The following is a 14,361-nucleotide window of genomic DNA, read 5'->3' as shown; positions in this document are numbered from 1 at the left end:
TATATCCTCGGCCCTATCAAAATGAGGCTCATCGAAGCGAAAATACTCGTCGAAACTCAGTGCATCTCCTTCAAAGAATTCTACGGGGATCTACCAGAATACGCTATCCTCTCACACACGTGGGAAGCTGATGGAGAAGTCACCTTCCAAGAGTGCCATGTCGAAGCGTCAAAGACAAAGACAGGATACGAAAAGATCACAAAAACATGTGAGCTGGCCCTCGCAGATAAGGTCCAGTATGTGTGGGTCGATACATGCTGTATCGACAAGTCCAGCAGTGCCGAACTTACCGAAGCCATCAACTCTATGTTCCTCTGGTATCAGAAAGCCAAGTTCTGCTACGTGTACCTGTCCGATAATGCGGGACAGTTCCCACTTGCAAAATGCAGGTGGTTCACTCGCGGATGGACATTGCAGGAGTTGATTGCTCCCGCGTCCATATCATTCTACAACCAGTCCTGGGAATTTATCGGCTCCAAAAGAAGCTTATTGGGCTCTCTTTCGGACATTACATCTATTGAACAGGAGATCCTGGGTCACATAGCTCCGATTTCTTCAGCTTGCATCGCAAAACGACTCTCGTGGGCTGCAAACCGAGAGACTACTCGTATAGAGGACATGGCGTACTGTTTGCTTGGTATATGTGATATCAACATGCCAATGCTATACGGAGAGGGCGATAACGCGTTCCGTCGTCTTCAAGAGGAAATCATCAGAAAAACGTACGATTTAAGCCTTCTTGCCTGGACGCCACCTTTTTCCACGGCAGAAGAGTACTGTGGATTTCTCGCCACTTCGGTGAAGCACTTCGCTTCCTGCTCAAAAATGTACTCAGTGGCAAACTCTCTTCTTGACGAAGGCGAGATGAGCATCTCGAACAAAGGCCTCAGACTTCGCGCCCGGGTATACTTGCTTGACTATTCCGAGTCAAGTTATCCGGGACTCGTGGACGTCACATATCGTTATGTTTTGGAGCTCGATTGCATGGTTCCAGGTTACAAGGGAGAATTCTTGACGATACCGATGCGAAAAATAGGCCCGAATGCGTTTGTGAGAGCAAGAGGCTATGAAGAAAACAGAGAGATTCGCAAAATGACGGCTTCTACTTCCTTTTGTCTCGTTCCTGCAGTTGCGGGAGGTAGCATATTCCACACCCTCACTCTTCTCACTAAACTACCAGAACGGAGAATACAGCGGCCGTTGTTACAAGCAAGACAATCTGACCTTGTATCTCATAGTCGCTTCACGATGGTCACAATCGAGTTACCACCGAGCATAGCAATAATCGACAGTACTGAGCTCCCAAATAAGTTTTGGGACGTGGAGGATAGTGTGTTCTTTGGGCCCTACGGGTCATACCAGAACTGGGGCGCCTTTGTCCTTGACACTAACTCCTTGTTCCTTTGCTTCTGGCACAAGGGGGCAACGGAGTGGGCCCTTAAAGGAACACTTCTTGATATGGGAACCGCAGGGGTCTATGCGTTATGGAAGGATCTCTTTCTTTCAGCGGATCAGTTGGGATATCAACAACCAGTTGTTCAGAACTTTTTGAACAATGCGCAAAGTGAGATGAAGAATTCCATTGAAACCAAGAGCGAGGGACGGAAGATCAAATTGTCATTTACGGTTTGGCGCAAGGATAATCCAACCTTGTGTAGTGGGCCACGATGGAGGGTTGTTTTTCGAGAAGACGTTATCAGCAAGTAACAAGACTGACGACAGATACTGGAAGGCTGGTTGTGTAGGTAGCTGGGCATAATACCAGATGTGCGAGAATGTATCAAGAGTCTTAATGTATTGTGTTACTAGAATAACTGAGGATTTATAGTGTGATCTTGGACCTGTGGAGGATACCATACGCCCTTTGGTTGCCGCTTCGGTGTCTCGTGCTGTACCCCTGTGTCTTGTAGTCCAACTTGACATTCTGCCACTTTGGTCGAGCCGTGAGCTATCAAGGCCAGTGACCGGTGTTCTTTGACGAATAAACTCAACAGAGATGACTAACCGCTCTTAAGCAATGCATGTGGTCAAGGCGACTCACACAGAGTCAGTAGTCAAGAAGACTTACGCAGAGTCGTCATAATACTCACAGGAGCATCCAGACCGGGATGGATAAAAAAGAAAGAAGCAGGATGGGGGTGACAAGAATATGGGACTGCTTCATTACGTCTCTGTCTCCATATTTACTTAGTTTAGGCTCAACGACTGACATCTTGCAGCCTCTTTTCAAAGCTAACACTGCAGTTTGATGATGATCTAATGATATATCATGTTTTTGAGCGGGGATTGTTGCGACGCGGCTCGACTATATTCAACATTGGAGTACAAACCCCCTTGGTACAAAAACAATTCTTCGTAAGCAGCGATGTTTATTTTCAAACAACTTGTCAATATAATTCTTTAATAATACTAATATTCTATTACCTTATCCGTCTGATACAACGGCATCCTTTAAAGCTAAAACATGATTAAGCCCTTCGCTAGATACTTACGCTAAGTACTGTTGGCGTTGTGGCGGCGTCGTACATCTACGTTAGAGTAGTCTGGCTGCAATATGAGGTGTATTAAGGAAGCTAGCGGGTCCCTGCTCCATGAGAGGTACCTACTTCACGCTTGTTAGCAGCTACTTCCCAAAGAATAGAGCATACCAAAGAGGATTTCACGAGCCTTGAATTACTCTATCCATGGTGGGAAGCGGTGAGCAGTTGGCCGTAGGATTGTCAGGGCCCCGTCTCTCCTCTGTGCATTTCTTCCTCATCGCAGCATGCTCTGAAGCTGTCGCCATTCCATATTCTCATGAACTTCGACAGTTCTCAGTCATTTCCTATACCCTGCTTACCGTCGTCGTTTCTTTTCGAACATCTTACTTTAGACGTTAAGTGGAAGCGAACGGATACTCTCAGTCTCTTTCTTCAACTCAATGGTGAATTTGTGCAAGCTCATCTACCCATCTAGGTAGGACAAACATGTTCCTCACGTTGTGCAGATAGCGGTGTGTCAGTGGCAGGCTGGCCTGAGTCAGACTTCTGATCCTCGCCTGTTGTTAGCCTTGTGTGACTCTTTTCGGCGGCTGTTTGTAGTAGTCAACACTCTTTCAAACCAAGTGGAAAGGTTCTTATCCAGTACCATCCCAACACTTTGATCTGCCTCTAGCAAAGATCGCCCAAGCTGGACGCACCCAAAGAAGGATCCATAGACGAACAAGGACATCCTCATCCCTGCAGTCTTTGAAGCAAGAAACAGAGATACGGGAATATATTTCGCCAGGAATGTCGCTTCCCGGCTGCAGTACCCGTATCAGTTACGAACACCCAAACCCTGTAAGTTTGTAGGTAGTCAAATGTCTGTCAACCTGAAGTCCCCTTGCACTGTGGAGTAATTTACTAACCCGAAAGGTTGTGTGGATGTAACACTGACCCCTGATATCCGACAGATCGATGCAGATGCTCCACGTCTTTCCAGGTGCGCCCTTCAAAGTCTTAGGTGTACTAGCCTGGAACGACCCTTTGTCGACCAATGTTTTTTGCTCTTTCTTGATGAGATAAACAGGCTCTAGCGAGCCAGACAATCTGGAGGAGGTTGAACCAATTGTATAAAATATGTTGAAAAGTAACACGATATCTTTATGGATACAAACAAAATAATCTGCCTGCTACCGACGTAACGCGTCATATCAACACGCATGTTTGTTTATATGGTCACCCTCCGGAGCGGCAGCAGCTGAAACTGTTCCTGTCATGGTGTGACTAAAATAGTGCTTTTGTTTACGGATATTGGGTAGCATAAAACCAACAACCAGGTTAGGTGCTTAGATATCCCATGAACGTCATGAAGCAGAAGGGACAACTGCCCTTGTGTTCAACAAGTCTAACGTATTCTCAGATCGCCCTTTCTGTGTAACGTATTACAGTCATTAAAGTATGCTGAGAAAGATGTTTGTGAAGCACGGGCGAATAATATTCAACGTGCGCCGTGTCTTGTACACACTTATCTCCATCTGCCTTGGTCTCAAATAACTTTCTTTGTTTTCTTAAACTACCTAGATGTAGCTCGTAGGTCTTTCATTGAGCAGGATTAGCACTGATGCCTCAGGTGTCAATTTCAGGCAACTTTTTGTGTACCAACTTGAACAAAGAACATAAACAAAGAAATCTGCTCGATCCAAACTTGAATTACACTCTTTTCACTCTTCCATCTATCACCTTTCCTGACGGTTTGCATCTCTCCAGTTGCCATCTTCTTGCTGTAAACGTCTAGCACGTCACTTCATTTTCGTTGTTTTCGTCCCGGTTCAGTTACAGTCATCGTACAGGGGTGCCCTCACTCGACTACTTCCTACCTGCTGGTAAACGCAAAATGACTTGCCACGATGAGGATGGCAGTAACAAGCATGATGCGGAAAACATCCTTATCACGCAAACCCTTCATTATGGAAAAATATCTCTTCCAATCAACCTATGCTTCTACAGTCCCTTCTGGAACAACCCCCCGCGTGAGATAACACTCAAATTTCGAACACCGACATCAGCCGAGATATCTGGGGAATCTCTTCAGTCTCTCTTGAACTTTCGATGGGGTTATATCGTTAACTGTGGCGATGTGGACATCCAAGAAGGTAGTGGGAGACCAAAAGGGCGACCGGTACCAGAAGACACTCCTCCTGCGCCACTGAGAACTCCTCTCGTACGCAATGACGATAACGACAATGAAAACAAGCATAATACCCGCAGTATGCTCTTTACAACAAGATTCAACTATGGACAATTCTCTATTTCGATCAACTATTGCTTCTATGACTCCTTCTGGAATACAAACCCGCATGAGATAACAATCCAACTTCAAACACCGACCAAAACCGTCATCTCTGAAGAATCTTTTCAGTCACTCTGCAACCGGATCTGGGGTTATATTATCCACTGCGTTGATGTGGACGTCCGGGAAAGTATTGGAGAAAAAGAAGGTTGGAAGCGCAACCTTTGTCTCGTTTGGAAGATCATGGCTATTATCACCATGATATCTTTCATCTACAGGTTCTTTCCCGAAACAGTTAGAACGGTCTATGTCCAACCACCGTTTGATACTGCTGCTCTACCTACCCTAGACGAGTATGCTCATATTCTCAACCAAGAAATCATCATCGCAAGGGAATATGTGCCTATGCAAAGACTGTCTCTGCGCCGCCAAGACGTAATTGTCGACGAGGTGTGCGACGAAATTCGGAAAAAGGGCGGCTTCTGGGATAAGCATCATGGTTTACGTCTAGAACCATGGGAACACACGTTATACCGTGAGGAGTATGGCATACCCCCCGGTGCCACAGATATCGTCGACTTATGCCAGAATATAACCCGGGGCCTACACGCTGTGGAATCATCGTTTTCCAGGACCATGCACAGTATCGCTTATGGACTGCCGTCTGATTTTACTATGGTTTTCTTGAAAACTGCTACATACTTGACGCTGTGGTTTCCCAAGAGCGACACCTGTGTCGGCAATGGAGAGGGAAGGTCTTGTGATCCTTTGGGGACGGATTGGCTTGATATATTTCGGTGGGAGATATTGCAAAATGGGATCGAAGCCGGAACGAGGGATTTGATGAAAGATATGGATAAATTGGATAAAGACTTCAAACGTGCCTTGGAGAATCTGGATCTTCTGATCAGTATCGCTTCACATCTTCAGCAGACACCCTCATGGTTCGAACTTTTTCGCCGCAAAACTCATATCGACAAACAGATCGAACAGCTTCAACAGTTTCACTACAACGTAACTCAGATGTCAACCAAAGTGTCTAGCTTCATTGATACACAAACTAATATCCTTGACCAAGAAGCATTTTTCACGGAATGGTTGTCATCTCTTATCTTGTGGTCACAAACTCACCGTTCGCCATACAAAAGTCCATCTCACCTCAATAACAACACAATTCATACAAATCCATGGGCGATATGGAGGCCCAGGGAAGAGAACGGGAATTGGTGCACTGTACCTAGATGTCCAGAGCCAAACGCTGATGGGGATAATGTGCTAGTGAAGTTGGTGCCCCCGAGTGCTGAACAGGCGTATGGGTACATGTATGAGTTTCTGGAGTTTGGGAATAAGGTGAAGAAGGAATTGAGAGCAAGAGTTACGAGTTGGCAGAAGAGAGCCTGATAAGCATATCTGCAATCTGTAGTTAAATACAGCAACAACTGTTTATGAAACTCCTGATGATAAGGTTTCCATCTTTAATCACACTTTTCAAGCATTATGACTCCAATGCTTAAACAGGACCTTTTTGCCTTGCCTTGCCTTGCCTTGCGATATGGTATTGGAGGTTGATGGGTGTCAAGACCGCGAGAGTGACTGTTGGTGGCAGGTTGGGTACAGTGAGGAACACGAGGCTGAGGCTCTGTTGATAGGGCAGGAACAGACGCTGGTGTAGTTCCAGATCGTGGTTGAGCCCGGATCGATAGTGGAGGAGACGAAGGCTAGGTCCGTGGAGGAGAAGGTGATGAAGGATGAGGCTCAGCCTCAACTTTAGCTTCTTCTTCATTGTCGTCTTCGGTTTCTATTTCGGATTCGTGTCTTTCATCGCTTAGTTTCTTCATCACATGTCTCCAGTGCCTCCTTGCTGTGGTCAAGCTTTGAGGATTAAACCATTTCTCTTCGTATTCAGTCTCATTCTCCTTTGCGCCTGTCTCGGAGCAGTATTTTCTAATCCATGCAATATCTTTGTCTGTGAAACCATATCTCTCGTTTGCACTGGCTTTGGTGGCTAAGAAACGGCCAAACAGAGCGTTGTATTCAAAGAATCCCTTCAAGAAGCCTTACCTTTGTGACAGTATTAGCGTATCACGCCAATGTCGCAATTTTCGTCATGCAGTGGAACGGTAAGGCTTCAATGTATCCTTTGAAGAAAAGCTTTTATTCATCCAGTCCCTAAGCACAGAGTGTCTTCAATCGTTCAAGTTTTCTCTCTAGGAGCATTGCCTCCGAACTCATGACGTCCCAAACGCTACCCGTTAAAGCTGGCACAAAGAGTCTCTGATAATTATTTCTCGGATCGTCATCCAACAGAACCGCCGCAACACGCTTCATGAGTGACACCCAGTCTTCATAATTATCTCCCGTCTCTTGACTCGCATCATCCTTCTGTTCTAGGTTCCTCCGTGGCGAAATAAGCAACAACTGTTGATGAAGTGCCTCAGCAATAATTTGTCGCACAGCTTTGTGGTTCCGTTGGCCGGCGTGAGACGAATGCTCAAATGACTTGAACGGCTCCTTTGTTGCGTCGATGTTGAGGATGGCGTGTAGTGGTTTTGGGGGCAAGTACGGGTCTCGGATGAAGATTTCCTGGTAAATCTTGCAGACTCTGATTCGCCAACCTTCGGTCTGAAGGGATTAGCAAAGATGTACGTTGAAGTGGTAATATAGCAAGGGTGACAAACGTTTTTGGTGGGATACCCAGTTTCTAGCCATGTGTTACCATTTTGGGAGGAATGGACAATATACGTGAGAATGAGGCTGATCGTCAAAATGGCCATAGTTAACACGTATGGCGAGCGTTCACGCATGTGGTATCTGAATCCTTCCTGCATTGCGAAATTTAAAGGATGAAGAACTGGAGAAGTTGTGACAAAAAATAAAAATTTTAAAGCTGGTGATAGGAATGACGCGTTACATAACACGGTATCATATATCATTTACCCTTAGTCGCGCCTCTATCCAGCCTTGCTTCTCACTACTAACAAAGTCTTTGGTGCATGTTCTTTGATTACTCATCGGCAAACCAGACTGCCTCCATTAAAGAAATAGACAGCTGTCAGGAAACGCAGTCCTTAACTCTTTACTACACAATCTGTTTTCTGTGCTCGACATCGTTATGTCACGTAACGAAGATATTGTTTTGGACAAGCTTCGCGCTGATATCAATCATGTGAAGAAGCGAAGGGGCCATGCGTCTCGGAACACGGCATCTGCTGCAAACAAGCGTCCTCCGGACAAAACCGAGACTGTACAACATTCATCGGTTCCTCCTCTTGACAACCACCCGTTGACCCCATGGTACCAATTCCCCCTCTCACCCATCATTGGAATTATCATACTTGTCATCATAATCATCTTCTTCATCACTGGTGCAGCGATATTTCTCAAAAGCATAACGCTAGAGTTCAAAGATGCACTTTCCAGCCTCTTTTTCTCCGCGTGGACATTCACTACTTCTCTCGCGCCGACCTTCCATGCTCCTATACCACATATCCCGCTATCAGACGTTCCTCAAGATGTGCCATCTGTCTTTCGCTATGTCAAATATTGGGGCCCAGCGTTGGATATCGAATCCAATGGGATCGAGTTTTTGAGTGCCATGGTGAAAGACTATGGCTATCCAACACTTCCTATCAGGAAGGTGGATCAGTTACATGATTTCAATACATACTTCAATTCAGAGTTTTCGCCATCTCTAGCTCAAGGTCGCCTAGAAATTCGATTTCTCTTGGATGATGCGAAGAGCAACCCCGTCAGTAACATCTGGAACGACAAGAAATGGTGGGAATTTTGGAAACCTTGCTACAAATGCCGTCTGCAAGCACAGTTCCAAGCACTTCTTGCCATCTTTCATGAAGCACAAGAATCTCGAACGTCTCTTCACAATATCCTAGAAGAGATAAACGACAACACAGTACACAATATACGGACCCAAACCTGCACGGTAGCAAAAGATTTCCAACGCCAACACATAAAGCAGGCTAGGGAAATCTCTTCGTTCGACAGCAAGGCGCCGGATGTTTATCTCGTGCAGTTGGGTAGGACTGCTGAGACTGTTACTTTTGGATGTAAGATGGTTGAAGTGGATCAAGAAAATGTGCAAAGGACACTGGCTATCATGATGAAGGAGTTGGAGTTCCTGAAGAACGTTCTAGGGTCGTTAGAGAGTATCACCAGAAAGATGGATCGCGAACGGTTGGAGGTAGGGGCGATTCAGAAGAGGGAAACTAAGTTTCTGGAGTGGGGAGAAGAGAGATATTACATTACCTAGGTAGTTGACATAGGGCGTACCCAGACACGTCGTCACAATGCTACTCCACTCTGCCAATTGTTTATTTCTGGTGTTTATTACCGCTTCACCATAGAATTGAAGATCTCATCTCCATCAGAAAGACAACAAAATGGCAGCTCAAAGACCTAATTGTCATGTGTCGTCACGTGGCTCGGTACCAGATAACTGGCCGTGGGGGCGTCGGCGTTGGTCTTGACGAACTTGAGCGTGATCTTGGACTAAGTAACAAGTCCACGTGGTACAAAGATCCGATTTTACAGAGAGCGAAACAGAGTATCCAGTATCATATCACAGCCAGTTTCGGCAGCCATCGACTAAGGTCCTTATCGAGACGGATAGTGGGTGGAGGTGGTCAGTGTCTTCGTTGGAATGGCTGTCTAAGTGTTTCAAAGCAAGACATAGGCGGGTGCCTCAGGCCCTACAAGCCATCCAATCCCTTTGCGGCTAACGCCCCACCTTCAGACCAACGAAAGGACTGTGAAAAGGTGGAGACTACAAATGGTTTGCGCAGCCAAAAACTTTCTGCAAAACGCTTGGTAGTCGCGCAGGGTGGCCGAATCGAGGTACCACTTCCGAATTATCCTGCTACAGCCCCTCCCCGACCATCTATACCTAGTAAACGGCAGATCGGCGACAGCTTGGAATCCGAGAACAACATCGACAGGACTATCAAACGTCAACGACAGCGAATAGCACCCGATAAGCAGACTAAGCAAATATCGGGCCATGAACAAGTCCGTCCAATACACAACACTGAGAGTATTTTAGATACTTCCCTATTGCCTCTTAGATATCTCTCTTTTAGTATACTTATAATTTATTAAGTTTTTATTATAAAATAAGATAAGAATATATTTAGAGTCTTAATGTATTTATATTACTATATAAATAAATATCTATTTATACTAGGACTAATATAGAATTTAAGAAATCCCTATATCTAGCGATAAGGTAACCCACAACTTAACTCAATTAATAAGTTACTTAACCACGAAACTTCAAAGCAATCTTAGATCGCTTTCCCTGGCCACTGCCATACAGAGCAGGGCCAGGGATCGTCCAGCTATCGCCCTTGTTATCGTAAACAGAGAAGCCAAAGAGCTGCGAATCAGAAGTGCTGTAAATCTCAGAAGCAACAACACCAGAGCCCGAAAGGTCATCGCTACCAGAGCCAGTAACCTCAATGTTACCGCACTGCATGTAAAACTCAGGCTCAGAGAGATGAGCGCGATGAAGAGCGATGATCTCGTTGCGAACGACGTACTTTCCAGGGGCGATGGATGAGGGAATAGTAGCAGAGTTGACACCACCATTCTCGCGAAGCTTGTCGGTAGCCCAGACACCTTCAGTGTTGGCAGGTCCAGAGACGACACCTTCTTCGGCAATCTTTGTCCACTTCAGCTGCGTTTTGTCTACAGAAGCACAGTCGCCGTTGCAAGGGGCGATGTAGGTGATAACAGGGCCACGGTGAGACTCGGCCCAGCCATTGGGGTTGATCTGCTTATCGTCGGAGGTCCAGAAGAAAGAGGCTTTGGAACCAGCTGCGATTTTGCCGTAGTTCTTGGAAGCCTTAGCATCGCTGCGGCAGACAAAGTTGGGGCTGGAGATGTCCAACTCTGGGCCTTCATCTTCGGTAGAGAAACTCCATCCGATGGCCTTGGGGTCGGGAGATGGGTTCCAGCGGCTGAAACCCCCGTGGTCGGTGCCATCAAGGGTGAAGGTCTTTAGGTAGCCGTGGGCAGCGACGTTGGAGGCCAGAAGGGCAGTAGCGAGCATGAGATAGCGAGACATGATGAAGTGAAATGGATGAAATGAAGTTTAAATATGTAAGGAGGGTATTTTTTGAAGGAAGGTGATATAGCCACTTATCAAAAGTGCTCTAGAAAGGAATGAATGAAGAAATGAATGTAGTTGTGCTTGACTAGAAAGAAGCCAACCGAGAAGACAGCAGTCTTTTAAATAAAAGCCAACAGAGCTCAGTCCACATGAAGGATTCATTCCGCCAAGATTCAAAGTTTTAAATTATCAAACGGATCGACATCCCTGCGAAGATTATCAGCCAAACCCCTGGCCTAGTTTAATCCTGCGATGTCCTATCACAGCCAAAAGTCCAACCGCCAAGTTTTCAATGACAGAATACTAGTCATTAAAATCGGATAAGCATGTCTCTGAGGATGCTTCACTGGAAGCCGGATGTGGTATATGTTGTCGATCGTGGGTTGAGAATGGCCTAGCTAGGTCCCGTGGCTAATACGCGCTGGGAGGTGTCGTAAGCGCCCTGGTTTCTAGTTTCTTGGCATGGAATGGAGGGTTGCAATGTGTTTTGGCGTCAAACCTCGGCAGTTTAGATGAGTCGTTTTCTCGACGATGGAAACTCTTTGGATCTCGGTCATGATCTGTTTAGTGTTGGGCAAGTTGTCGCTTATTTCGCAGCTCATTTCGCTGAAAAATACAGATAACGCGTCCGATTGAGACATAAGACATCCACTAGAAGAATTAAGCATAACAGGTGGTGGATACAAACTCTTCCATCAGGATCTAGAAGGATTCAAGTCGTTTGGTATGATTCATGCACCAGACGGTAGTCGTGGTAATAAAAGGATTTCTAGAAACAAACACAGCCACCACAACCTTGTTTCAACTTTTGGTAGATCATCAGTCAGGAAGAGATAAATCTGTGCTAGTCCAAAGCCAAGCCTCAGCCGCCCACATTCCGGGCTACGGCATTGTTTCATATCACCTTTCAGCTGTTTCAGGGGAAACAGTACGTACTGAAGGTGTCCACAGGATGACGAATGCTTCAAACACAGAAGATCAAAACACATTTATAAACACGAATTCAATCTTCAATTAATTATGATATCACCTATTGCCATTTTCCGTTGACATTCTTTGCTAGCGACATCTGTAACTTGTGTTTTGACCAGGTTCTGCCAGCTTGGGTGGTATCACGCGACACAAAGGGGAAACGTGATCGCCTCGAATCTTTCAAAACCGCGTCGATGAGAATAAAAATAGTCAACATTTAATCACCACATACCATTCTATCAATAATACGAAGTGCTCAGGTGTTCACTCGACGTGAATTTACGATTTGAACACTTTTATTAGTTGATTTGTTTTTTTCTTATTTATTTTTAATGTTTGCGTCAACACCCTAATTCCGACGTAGGGTAGGCTCCTGAGATTATTTTAGCTGTGCATATGTAATTAGCTGTTATGTCTGGGTAGCTTTCACGATTGTAAATGTTGAGAAAATAGACCAATATCAAGATATAACCATCTATTGAACAGCCTGAATTCAGCATTCCGTATACTATTTAGATTTGAAGTCAGAGCGTAGTTGGTTTATTCGTTGTTACCTTCAAGCACATGGAAAGACGTCCATGGAGACGATTGTTTGATGCCGAGGAATCATTGTCTTACCCCTTACAGCATATCCCCCACGACTATCCCGACGCTTGATCATTCAACATATTCCTAGCAGCCGAGTTAGTACGCGTATAGAAAGTCCGTCCCTCGATGCAACTTTCTCCACAAATGAACTAAATGCCGTTCATCTCCCCCCAAAGCCTTGAAGCTATTACCAGTTTGAAGTTCCTCGCATTGCAACCATTCACAAGTGTTCAACCCCCAATCTCACCATCTCACAAGACCCAGAGTATCATCAGAATGCCGTGCATCCGATATTCCATCGAAATTGGATTAGATGCTGAAACTTGACAGTAGCTGAGGAGAATTCAGATCCACCAATTAGAGGCGAGCAGGCCATAGATCGGGGTTAGCGGTTCCGTCTCAACCCCAGGAAATTACCAAGAATGGTGGAGCACGATCCGTGTAATCGTTTGATGGAAACACGTTCTGGACACTGACACGGGCCTCTATCACGGCTGAACGGCATCAAGGGCCTTGTAGTCGGAGGTTTTACAAGTTGTATTGCCAAGGATAAAAGAACGATGATCCTCAACTGTAAGCCATCTCTATCACTCTATCTATCAATTCATCTCTTCACTTTGTACATATTCTCTACTCTCAACTACATATCTCATCATGTTCTCTTCCATGATCCTTCTCAGCGGCCTTGTTGCCTCAGTCTTTGCCCACCCCACTGTTGAGCCCCGTGCCAGCTGCACCTTTACTGATGCTGCTTCTGCTATCAAGGGCAAGGGCAGCTGCTCTACCATTATCCTCAACAACATTGCTGTCCCCGCCGGTACCACTCTCGATCTTACCAAGCTCAAGGATGGCACTCATGTAAGACTATCAACTTTAGAAAAATGTACCTCAACTAACAATCACAGGTCATCTTCCAAGGAAAGACCACCTTTGGCTATGACACCTGGGAAGGTCCCCTGATCGCCTTCACCGGAAACAACCTTCTCATCGAGGGTGCTGCCGGCCACTCCATTGACTGCGAGGGTCAACGCTGGTGGGATACCAAGGGCAGCAACGGTGGCAAGACCAAGCCCAAGTTCTTCAGCGCACATTCGCTCCAGAACTCCAACATCAAGAACTTGAACGTTATCAACACTCCCGTTCAGGCTTTCAGCATCAACGGAGTCACCAACCTCGGTGTCTACAACGTCCACATGGACAACTCTCTGGGAGACACCCAGGGTGGACACAACACTGACGCTTTCGACGTCGGCTCCTCCACCGGTGTTTACATCTCCGGCGCCGTCGTCAAGAACCAGGACGACTGCCTCGCCATCAACTCCGGCACCAACATCACCTTCACTGGTGGTAGCTGCAGTGGTGGCCACGGTCTTTCCATCGGATCCGTTGGTGGCCGATCCAACAACGACGTCAAGACCGTCCGCATTCTCAACTCCTCCATCTCCAACTCGGACAACGGTGTCCGCATCAAGACCGTTTCTGGAGCTACCGGTTCCGTCTCCGACGTCAAGTACGATTCCATCACTCTTAGCAACATTGCCAAGTACGGTATTGTCATTGAGCAGGATTACGAGAACGGCTCTCCCACTGGTACACCTACTGCTGGTGTTCCCATCACTGATGTCACCATCAACAAGGTTACTGGATCAGTCAAGTCCAGCGGTACCGATATCTACATTCTTTGCGCTAGCTGCAAGAACTGGACCTGGACTAACAACAAGGTCACTGGTGGTAAGACCTCTGACAAGTGCAAGGGTGTTCCTTCTGGAGCTTCTTGTTAAGTATCACGCTGGGCGTGAGAAGCAGTTGATGGTTTGAGAGAGGAAGAAGAGTACCTTATTTTTGTATATAGTTATGCTCGGGTAAATAAATGAACAGTATCCTAACTTGTATCCCGCATTACAAAATTGATGTGTATATTCAGA

General features: G+C 46.0%; 7 protein-coding genes across 7 annotated transcripts, besides 2 other annotated features; 4 read left to right on the top strand and 3 right to left on the bottom strand.

Moving 5' to 3' along the window:
- Positions 1-21: 21 nt before the first annotated feature.
- FPSE_02463 (uncharacterized protein) lies at positions 22-1,707 on the top strand (the record flags this gene model as incomplete). Its single annotated transcript, XM_009255582.1, has 1 exon — positions 22-1,707. The coding sequence occupies one exon, from the start codon at positions 22-24 to the stop codon at positions 1,705-1,707; it is 1,686 nt and encodes a 561-aa protein (XP_009253857.1).
- A 2,649-nt stretch (positions 1,708-4,356) lies between these two features.
- On the top strand, positions 4,357-6,153 carry FPSE_02464 (uncharacterized protein; the record flags this gene model as incomplete). The annotated part of the gene is made up of 1 exon (XM_009255583.1): positions 4,357-6,153. The coding sequence occupies one exon, from the start codon at positions 4,357-4,359 to the stop codon at positions 6,151-6,153; it is 1,797 nt and encodes a 598-aa protein (XP_009253858.1).
- Positions 6,154-6,262: 109 nt separating this feature from the next.
- On the bottom strand, positions 6,263-6,535 carry FPSE_02465 (uncharacterized protein; the record flags this gene model as incomplete). Its single annotated transcript, XM_009255584.1, has 1 exon — positions 6,263-6,535. The coding sequence occupies one exon, from the start codon at positions 6,533-6,535 to the stop codon at positions 6,263-6,265; it is 273 nt and encodes a 90-aa protein (XP_009253859.1).
- Positions 6,278-6,301: a microsatellite.
- Positions 6,536-6,921: 386 nt separating the features above from the next.
- On the bottom strand, positions 6,922-7,471 carry FPSE_02466 (uncharacterized protein; the record flags this gene model as incomplete). Its single annotated transcript, XM_009255585.1, has 2 exons — positions 6,922-7,374; positions 7,469-7,471. 2 exons carry the CDS (start codon positions 7,469-7,471, stop codon positions 6,922-6,924), a joined length of 456 nt encoding a protein of 151 aa, XP_009253860.1.
- A 393-nt stretch (positions 7,472-7,864) lies between these two features.
- On the top strand, positions 7,865-9,019 carry FPSE_02467 (uncharacterized protein; the record flags this gene model as incomplete). Its single annotated transcript, XM_009255586.1, has 1 exon — positions 7,865-9,019. One exon carries the CDS (start codon positions 7,865-7,867, stop codon positions 9,017-9,019), a length of 1,155 nt encoding a protein of 384 aa, XP_009253861.1.
- An 820-nt stretch (positions 9,020-9,839) lies between these two features.
- Positions 9,840-9,945: a repeat region.
- A 79-nt stretch (positions 9,946-10,024) lies between these two features.
- FPSE_02468 (uncharacterized protein) lies at positions 10,025-10,831 on the bottom strand (the record flags this gene model as incomplete). Its single annotated transcript, XM_009255587.1, has 1 exon — positions 10,025-10,831. The coding sequence occupies one exon, from the start codon at positions 10,829-10,831 to the stop codon at positions 10,025-10,027; it is 807 nt and encodes a 268-aa protein (XP_009253862.1).
- A 2,259-nt stretch (positions 10,832-13,090) lies between these two features.
- Positions 13,091-14,217, top strand: FPSE_02469 (uncharacterized protein; the record flags this gene model as incomplete). Its single annotated transcript, XM_009255588.1, has 2 exons — positions 13,091-13,294; positions 13,342-14,217. 2 exons carry the CDS (start codon positions 13,091-13,093, stop codon positions 14,215-14,217), a joined length of 1,080 nt encoding a protein of 359 aa, XP_009253863.1.
- Positions 14,218-14,361: the final 144 nt, after the last annotated feature.

Source organism: Fusarium pseudograminearum, chromosome 3 (genome assembly GCF_000303195.2).
Source record: "Fusarium pseudograminearum CS3096 chromosome 3, whole genome shotgun sequence".
In the NCBI taxonomy this organism is placed as follows: domain Eukaryota; kingdom Fungi; phylum Ascomycota; class Sordariomycetes; order Hypocreales; family Nectriaceae; genus Fusarium; species Fusarium pseudograminearum.
This window is presented reverse-complemented; position numbering and strand designations above follow the sequence as displayed.